At 32.5% G+C, this 9502-nt stretch overlaps 1 protein-coding gene across 1 annotated transcript; it reads left to right on the top strand.

Moving 5' to 3' along the window:
• Nucleotides 1-3329: 3329 nt before the first annotated feature.
• Nucleotides 3330-9166, top strand: LOC130948417 (pumilio homolog 4). The gene is made up of 12 exons (XM_057877132.1): nt 3330-3553; nt 3801-3869; nt 4270-4938; nt 5285-6008; nt 6144-6729; nt 6811-6952; nt 7049-7156; nt 7506-7718; nt 7811-7921; nt 8081-8275; nt 8386-8560; nt 8642-9166. Exons 3-12 carry the CDS (start codon nt 4288-4290, stop codon nt 8665-8667), a joined length of 2931 nt encoding a protein of 976 aa, XP_057733115.1. The 5' UTR covers nt 3330-3553; nt 3801-3869; nt 4270-4287; the 3' UTR covers nt 8668-9166.
• The last annotated feature ends 336 nt before the right edge of the window (nt 9167-9502 follow it).

Here is a 9502-nt window from a genome sequence, read left to right as displayed (position 1 = left end):
TCGTTTATATGAAATAAGGATTTTACACAACACGTGTATAAACGTGATACGGCCACGTCGTCTCGTGTATTATTTAATTTACAATGTAAATGAAATATGTGTAATCTTATCTCGTTTATATTGTAAATGAGATAAAAAATTCGATGCATTTTGCTTAAAATGCTATAAATTATTTATTTTAGTAAATAAAATATTTATTTATTTAAAAATCTATGCAATTTATTTTAATTTTCATCAAATATTAGTAACTAGGGTGCACATGGCCCGGCCCGGGTCTTCTCCCGAATATTTTAGGGGCTAATTTGGTGTGATTTCATTGGGTTTAAGGTCGGGTAAGGGTCTCAAAAATAGATCCGGTCATTATTTCGCATCGGGTTCATGCCACAGCCCAGGTCGCCCAAACTTGGCCCGGTGGTCCGATTACAATTAATATTTTGTGTTATTAGTAATGAATCATGGCTATTCTTATGTGGAATTTAAGTTTTGTAAACCTTAATATTTTGTGTTATTAGTCATTATAAGACTATAAGTTAATATTTTATGTTTAGAATGCATAAGACTTTAGATTAATGTATAATATTGTGTTATTTGTATTGATTTAAATATTTAGTGTTATTAGACAATATTAGTATTGATTGTGGTTATACTTTAGTATTGATTGTGGTTATGCTTTAATTTTGAAGAAGGGTTGGTTCTTATTATATTTTTCTAAATGAATTTTACCATATTAAATAATAGTTGAGTCTTAGAAATTTGGATATTTTTACATGCTAACTTAAAAGAAAGTATTAACGCAATGTAATGTGAACGGCCCAATTTTCACCTGATTTTTACCCAGTATAATTGTGATCCAAAAATGTGTTGATTTCATCAGATTTAAAGTCAAATTCAGATCTAATAAATAAACCCAATATATATTTCGAATCAAATTTAAATCACATCAAATCTAACTTAACTTCACCCAACCATATGCACCCGTATTACTAACTATAAAAGAAGCAAACGAGATATCAGAAAATTATTTTATTGTTCACCATAACGGTGAAATAACAAAAATTATAGAAGCAATTTTTTAGTCAGTACATCCTTTTATTATAAGAGTACTCTTTTTTCAAAGATTTATTATAAGAGTACTTGCTTATTAAAGGATGTACAAAGCTGTACGTCAATATGTCATAAACACATCACCGCCCAATAGGAACTTAGTCAACAACATATGTCATGTCATGCCACTTTGAAATATAAAATTTCAGTGAAAAAAAAAAACACCAAAAAAATATATGCACCTTTTTTTAAAGACAAACAAATTTAACATATTCAGTAAAGCATACAACAATAAAAGATATGAAATAAATTTTATATTATTTTTAACATAATTATTAACAACATGAATTATTTTTACATTATTTTTTTAAACTACAAAATAATCTAACAATATATTTTATATAACTCAAAAAAATTTTATTAACCATATTTTACGTTTGTCTTTTCATAGACATCATAAATATAGTATTCACTTATTATTTTATTATATTTGAGTTAAGAAAAAAAAATCTAAATTAATATATGTTTTAAAATCATACTTTATTACATCAATTAAATTTTGGTTGAGAATAAAATGTTGGACCCACGATTTTTGTTAACAATCTTGTCATCGGAATCTCCACAAGTGTTCATTAGAAGTTGGAATAATCCTAATTTGTATAATATCCCATCCTATTAAGCTAAGTATCTCATTATCACAAATCAATAAACAAATTTGTTGACATTACTATAACTATAAGGGTGAGCTTAATATATGGTTATGAAAATGTGGGTGAGATTTAGGAGTTAGTTTTAGAGCAATAACCTGATATTTTAATAATAATGTACTTTTCTAATAAACTATTTTATGTGCAATTTTTTTTATGACCAATATATAAGTTATTAATAAATACATATTACAGGTATATATCATAATATATCTTTTATGATCATTAACAAATATATATACATGGATTGAGAAACACAATAATATATAAATATATATATATATATATATATATATATATATAAAATCTACATCAATTCTAAGTAATCCTTATTAATATTTTTTGAGTAGATTTAGAATGATATGCTAATATATAATTAATATATTAAAAGATACAATTTACTTGTAATCTTCTCTAATACATATTTCTATTTCTAAGATGAAACAAACCCTTCAACCAAAGGAAAAAACCCAATAAAAGCAGGGAAATCTACTTGCCTTTTGAAGGCTTGATTTGATTTGGTAAAATTTTTATTTTTTGAAAATAGTTTATGAAAATTATTTTTGAAAAAATAGTTTTTTAAAAGGTGTAACACTTATATTTGATAAAATTATGTTAAAAATAGTTTTTAATAAGCACAAACACTATAATTATATTTGGTAAAACAGTTTTTAAAAATTAAAAAATTATAATAAATATATTTATAATGAAGAATAATATTTTTTTTTTCGAATTTTAAAGACTAATAATTTAAATATTTATTTGATTTATTTTCTGTATTAATATAAATAGAATTATTATTAGTCAATAATAAAACATTAAAACTTGTATGTAATCTAATGTTAGTACTGATATGTTTATTATACCCATCTATATATATTGACTCACTTTTACAAATTACGACAAATGGGACACACATCTCAAGTAAAATTATATATCTATAATTACATATGTATATATATGTTGTTATTATAATTTTGACTAATGTTCATAAAGTTGGTGTACAAAAATTTTATGATTGATTTCTATAAACCTGGTCTTCTTCTTCACTTTTAGAGAAAAATAAACTTCTACTAAAAAATACAAAAACAACGTACAAAAAATAATATAAATAGATAGAAGTTAATACTTAATACGTGATAGAGATATATTTGTGTTAAAATTGTGAAGATTAGGTTGAAAAATAAAAAATATATGAAGATTGTGTTAGAATTTGTGAAGGTTAGGTTTAGAAATTAAAAATATATGAGAATTGCAATAGCAATATAATGGCTAAAAATATGTGTGAAAAAATAAATAAAATCTAGTGTTAATAATTAATAATGGTAATTTTGAATATTTATTATATTAGATTTTTTTTATTTTAATAAGTACAACTCAACTTTAAAAAACACACCTAATTTTTAAAAATTATAAACATAAGTATTTGGACTTTTTAATTTACTAAATATAAAATAAGGCAAACACTTTCTCAAAAAATTTTACCAAACCAAGCCTAAGAATGAAGAATGTTTTATGATATGTTACATTACATCATGATATATGTAAACGCATCCATCCCATGCAGTACGTACCATCATTCATTCATTCATAGATTGATTCATTCATTCATTCATTACATAGCCATCTGATTTTGATCTCACTGAGGCCCACGCCATCTCTCTTTTCTATCTATCTATTCTGATTTCTGCATAACACACAACAATTCCATCCTCTCCAAAATTCCTTCTTTTTCGGATACAACAAAAACAACACAACGATTCTTCCCAGCTTCTCCTCATTCCTCCACTCCCTTCAATAGGGTAACTTTAATTGCTCTTTGATTCTTCAATCACCCAAAAAGTGTTCATTTTTATCAGAAAAATTTTATGGGGTTTATTTAATTTGTCTATTTGATGTGAAATCTTTCGAGCTTTTTCGTTTCTTTTGCTTTCTCGGTTGAAATGTGAAAACTTTGTGTCTTGATTTGCGCCTGGATTGTTGCAAGTGGTTGTGATTTTCCTTTTTTTTTTCTTTTTATGATGGGGTTTTCTCTATTTTGTGTTTCAGAAAGGATCCAAAATTTTTGGGTTTTGTTTCTATTCATGTGAAGGTTCCTTTTGAGCTGCGGAGTCTAAGGTATGCCCATTCTCTCTCTCTCTCTCTCTCTCTCTCTCTCCCCCTTTGTAAATTGTGATTGAAGTTTGTTGATTGATTTTTTGCTCTTATGTATCTGAGGGTAAAAGGGGTAGTCAGAAAAATGAAGAGATAATATAGTGATTTGCGTCTGATGTGATTCTGAGCAACTTATGGTCGTATTTCAAGTTTGTTCTAGGCAGTATTTTAACTTTTGGAGGATATAATGAAATAGAATGACCCAAGATTCTTGCTTTTGTATGTTTTGTTTTTGTTCCCTACAACAATAAAGTGAATTCAGGCATGTGGATTGTGGTTTTTGTGGTTTTTTCTTAGTTATTAATTACTTTAATGGTTATTGTTTTGTGCAATTATAATTAACCGGTTTTGGTGTCACTTATAGGTGACTTCTAGTTTTGAGATGGACAGTGGGAATAAGGTAGATAATGGTTTGCAGCATTTGTTGAATGGGACTATTGAAGACACGCTGCAGAGTGAGTTGGAAAGGATACTGCAAGAGCAGCGCAATCAGCAGTTTATCAATCGAGAAAGGGATCTAAACATTTATCGAAGTGGAAGCGCACCCCCGACTGTGGAGGGATCATTAAGTGCTTTTGGTAGTCTAAGGAACTCTGATTTTGGGGCAATAAATAGTAGGAGTGGTAACAATAATGGGATTTTGACTGAAGACGAGATTCGTTCGCATCCAGTGTATCTTTCTTATTATTACTCGCATGAGAGTATAAATCCTAGGTTACCTCCACCACTGTTGTCGAAAGAAGATTGGCGTGTTACACAAAGGTTTCAGGTTGGAGGATCTCCATATGATGGATTTGGGGATTGGAGGAAGAAGATGGTTGCAAATGGTGATAGTTCATCGCTGTTTTCGATGCAACCAGGATTTCCTGTGCAACAAGCAGAGAATGATTTGATGGAATTGAGGAAGGCCAGTTTGCAAAATTCCTCTAGGCAGGGTTCAGCTCAGTTGCTGGATCGGCATATGGATTTGGCTAGAATAGGGACCGGAGCTGGTGTTGGTGGAAGGAGAACACCTATTGCTGATATTCTTCAGGTAATTGATTAATTCCAATCCCAATTGCATGTGTATTTTGGTTCTAGGTGAGACATTTTCAGTGCATTCGACTTTGAGGTGTCATTTTTACTTGCAACTATGATTCAGTTGCATAATTGGTCTTTACATGCTCTTGCCTTATCCTTCGATTTCTGACAATATCCTTGACCTTCCAATAAGGTGAAACTGTTTGTCACTTCCATAATTTATGGCTTGTGTTTGTGAGTGTTTTAAATTTTAATGTAAAGAAAAAAAAGAAGTGCTACGAAAAGCTGTGTTGCTATTTATTAGTGTTCAATCATCAGCATTTTTGTTATGCTTATAACTGAATTTAGTGTTTTACCAGGAAGGACTTGATCAACCTACTTCCTTGTCTAGCAATATGTCACGCGCAGTGAGTCACAATACATTTGGCGATATTTTGGATTCAAATGGCATTGTTGATCGTGAGTCTTTGGAGGGCTTGCGTTCTTCAGCTTCCACTCCTGGTTTGATTGGTCTTCAAACACATGGTGTCAATGGTACTCATAGTTTTTCATCTGCAGTGGGTTCTTCTATGTCAAGAGTTACAACCCCTGAACCACAGGTTATTGGGAGACCGCTTGGATCCGGTGTTCCTCCATTGGGTGGTAAAGTTTTCTCTGTTGAGAAAAGTGTTAATGGCTTGGGGACCCAGATTGGTCATTCTTCTAGTATGACTGATATTGCCGATATAGCGTCTTCATTATCAGGGTTAAGTTTGTCTGCTGCTAGGCACGCGGAGCAAGAGAATCTTTTAAAAGCTAAGCTACAAATGGAAGTTGATAATCATCCCAATGTTATGTTAAATGCACAGAACAATGTTAATTTGGCCAGACATAATGGGCTAGTAGCAAACTTTAACACATTTGGTTCAAATGATCAAATCAATCTACTGAAAAAAACAGCTTCTTTTGCCAGTTTGCGCTCCAAAGTGCACTCTAGTGGAAATATGACAAGTTTGCCAAATATAGACTACACTGGCCATGTTACTGCCTCATATCCTGTAAACTCGAAATCAAATGCTGTATACAATAATCAACTTGAAACAGGTCTCTCTCTCTCTCTCTCTCTCTCTCTCTCTCTCTCTCTCTCTCTCTCTCTCTCTCTCTCTGTTGAAATTTAATTTAAGCAGGTGTAATTTAGCCTTGTTAATTAGCATTAACAGTTCAGTGTTTCGGTTCCAGCTTTGAGGAGTTGCAGAGATGGACAAAGTTTAGAGGCACTGGCAAATCAGATTGGTCTTGACCTTCATTGTACAAATATGGATCCGCGCTTAATACAATGCTTGCAGCAAAGTTCTGATTACTCAATGCATGGGGTGAGTGGTTCCAGTGATCCTTCTCAAATGAGGAACTTTTCTGATACCTCAAATGGAGAATTAGAGGGATTTCGGAAAGCATATCTTGATTCACTTCTAGCTCAGCAAAAGCAACAATATGAACTCCCACTCCTGAGCAAATCCGGGCTTATGAATCCTAGGTTCTATGGCAGTCAGCCGTATGGTATTGGGATGCCGTATACAGGGAAACAGCTTGCAAGTTCCTCACTTACTTCCCTTGGATCTGGAAATCCATTGTTTGAGAATGAACGTTTATCTCGCTTGAATTCTATGATTAGAAGCTCAATGGGAGGTTCTAGTGGCTCATGGCATGCTGATATTGGCAATAACATGGACGGAAGATTTCCTTCGTCCTTACTGGATGAGTTCAAGAACAACAAGGCTAGAACTTTTGAACTTCTAGACATCGTTGATCATGTGGTTCAATTTAGGTATGAATGTTGCTCCTGAATTGTTGTTCCTAATCATATAACGCTCTGTTAGTCTGAATTATAATCTCTTACATAATGCAGTACCGATCAGTATGGTAGCCGATTTATTCAGCAGAAACTAGAAACAGCTTCGGTAGAGGAGAAGACCAAGATATTTCCCGAGATCGTTCCTCATGCTCGTACCTTGATGACTGATGTCTTTGGAAATTATGTTATACAAAAAGTACAATTAACTTCTAATATTGAATATCGAGTACCGTCATGAATATGTTCCTTTGGTTTGGTTGTTCATTCTATTTTATCATGCTTGACACTGCAGTTTTTCGAGCATGGTACGGAAGATCAAAGAAAGGAATTAGCCAGCCAGCTTACAGGTTATGTTTTACCTCTTAGCCTGCAAATGTATGGCTGCAGAGTGATTCAGAAGGTGCCTTTCAAGCCTTAAATTCTCATTTTCCTATTCATATGCTTTATCTAAGTCTAGTTTCCCCATTTTTTGTATAAGATATGTGCTGGTTCAATATTTCACATTGTCGAGTTGTATCACATCAATCTTACATGGTCCTTTGGTGTATAATTGGTAATCGCTATGATTTGAGAAGGAAGTTGAAGTTCTTAAGCGGTTTGCAGTGAATATTGGTATTTATTGTTACATGGAAATAGTTTAAAGAACCGAGCCCCCAACCTGAACGTTTTTGTTCTGTTTATTGTTTGCTCTTTAGATATGCCGGATAAATCAGTGCATTCTTTCAAATCTCAGCTAAATTTGTTAACAGGCCTTGGAGGTTGTTGATGTAGAGCAGCAGACTCAAATGGTTTCAGAACTCGACGGTGCAATAATGAAATGTGTACGGGATCAAAATGGAAACCACGTTATTCAGAAGTGTATAGAGTGTGTCCCTCAAGATAGAATTCAGTTTATTGTCTCATCTTTCTATGGTCAAGTTGTTGCACTTTCTACTCATCCCTACGGTTGCCGTGTTATTCAGGTCAGAAAATTGCACGTGGTATTTTATGTTTTATTGACCTAGTGATGAGCTTATCTATTTTATAATCGTATTGAACATGTGGATGTTAACAGAGGGTTCTAGAACATTGTGATGCTCTAAATACACAACAAATTATAATGGATGAAATCATGCAATCTGTATGCACTTTAGCACAGGATCAATATGGAAATTATGTTATTCAGGTACGAAGCATTCAACAATGTGTTTGTTCGATTAGATTATTTTGAATACACATAAGCAGGCTGTGTTATCTTTTGAGTACTTTATCTTATGCAGATTACTTAATTGTTGTGTACTTTATCTTTATTTTGTTACTTCTAAATACCATGCTTCTTTTATAGCATATCCTCGAACACGGTAAACCAGATGAAAGGACAGCTATTATTAGCAAGCTTGCAGGACAAATTGTTAAAATGAGTCAACAAAAGTTTGCTTCTAATGTTATTGAGAAATGCTTGGCTTTCGGTAGTCCCGAAGAACGCCAGATTTTGGTGAATGAAATGCTTGGTAACTCTGATGAGAACGAGCCGTTACAGGTTTGGCCCCTTTCATCTCTCATTAACTAAATCTATAAACAGATATGATAGAATTAAAATTATCAAATCAGAGGCACTTCCTGAGTTGGATTATGACAATGAAATCGTAGGCTATGATGAAGGATCCTTTTGGTAACTATGTTGTTCAAAAAGTGCTCGAGACTTGCGACGATCGAAGTCTTGAGCTGATTCTTTCTCGCATCAAGGTTCACTTAAATGCCCTGAAGCAGTATACCTACGGCAAGCACATAGTTTCGCGCGTGGAGAAGCTCATAACCACTGGAGGTAAAGAATTCAGTTACTACTTTTTGTGAATTGTTCAGGAAGCAATGGAATTTCTAATAATTCGATTGGCCGCATTTGCAGAAAGGCGCATAGGGTTGTTAGCATAATTGAAGTCTTGATGACAAATCGTCCTCCTCCTCGCGCCACCACATAAATCCGTTGTACAGCTAACATGGATGTTAGCCTAATTTACTAGCTCCTCCTCAAGCATCATAATTGAAGTCTTGATAACAAATCGTCGTCCTCCTCCTCGCGCCACCGCATAAATCCGTTGTACAGCTAACATGGATGTTAATATATCCCTAAGTTTTGATTAAGCATTGGAGGGACAATTGAATAAATTAATTTTTCTTACTATGGTTTGGTTTTGTTATTATTAACTCCATAAAGAGAGTTGAGTTAGGATGCAAAGATTAGGGTGATGGCAATGTGTCTTTTTTTTTCTTTTTGCAGTGTACATGAAAATCCATTGTTCTGTAAAGCAAATCAATGGTAAAAGATTCATTGCAATAACTGGAGTCTGTAGTTGAGACTCTCAACTTCCACTTTAAATGTGTAAATAATACTGCTTCTCGGCTGATATTGTCTTTTTATCTCTGGCTTCTATCTTTTAACTGCATTTATTCGTTTGTGTAATGTGTTTAGACTATGGATTTAAATTGTTCAGAGCTATAAATACAATAGATTAGGAGTAGAAGGTCTTGATGAAAGAAACATGAGTTTTCTAAATCTTAAATACATTCGTTGAGAGATCTAAATTTTTTAGGTCAAATTAATCTGGTAGTCTTTGTAATTTTTTTAAATTTGTAACTAGGTCTGTACATTTTAAAATTTTTTAATTAGATTCTTACATCATTTTTTAAATTTGTAATTAGATCTTTATCTTCAGCATATTTAAAAATAGTTAAACGTTTTTGGAATAACAACAAAATTTATAACTGT

Source organism: Arachis stenosperma, chromosome 9 (assembly GCF_014773155.1).
Source record: "Arachis stenosperma cultivar V10309 chromosome 9, arast.V10309.gnm1.PFL2, whole genome shotgun sequence".
Lineage (NCBI taxonomy): Eukaryota > Viridiplantae > Streptophyta > Magnoliopsida > Fabales > Fabaceae > Arachis > Arachis stenosperma.
Note: the sequence above shows the minus strand (reverse complement) of the source record. Positions and strands in the feature narration are given on the sequence as shown.

Coding starts and splice junctions, on each gene's coding strand:
- LOC130948417 (XM_057877132.1), top strand. CDS start 4,288: ATGGACAGTGGGAATAAGGTAGATAATGGTTTGCAGCATTTGTTGAAT. Junction 6,953..7,048: donor GAAATTATGTTATACAAAAA/GTACAATTAACT, acceptor TTGACACTGCAG/TTTTTCGAGCATGGTACGGA. Junction 8,561..8,641: donor GAAGCTCATAACCACTGGAG/GTAAAGAATTCA, acceptor CCGCATTTGCAG/AAAGGCGCATAGGGTTGTTA.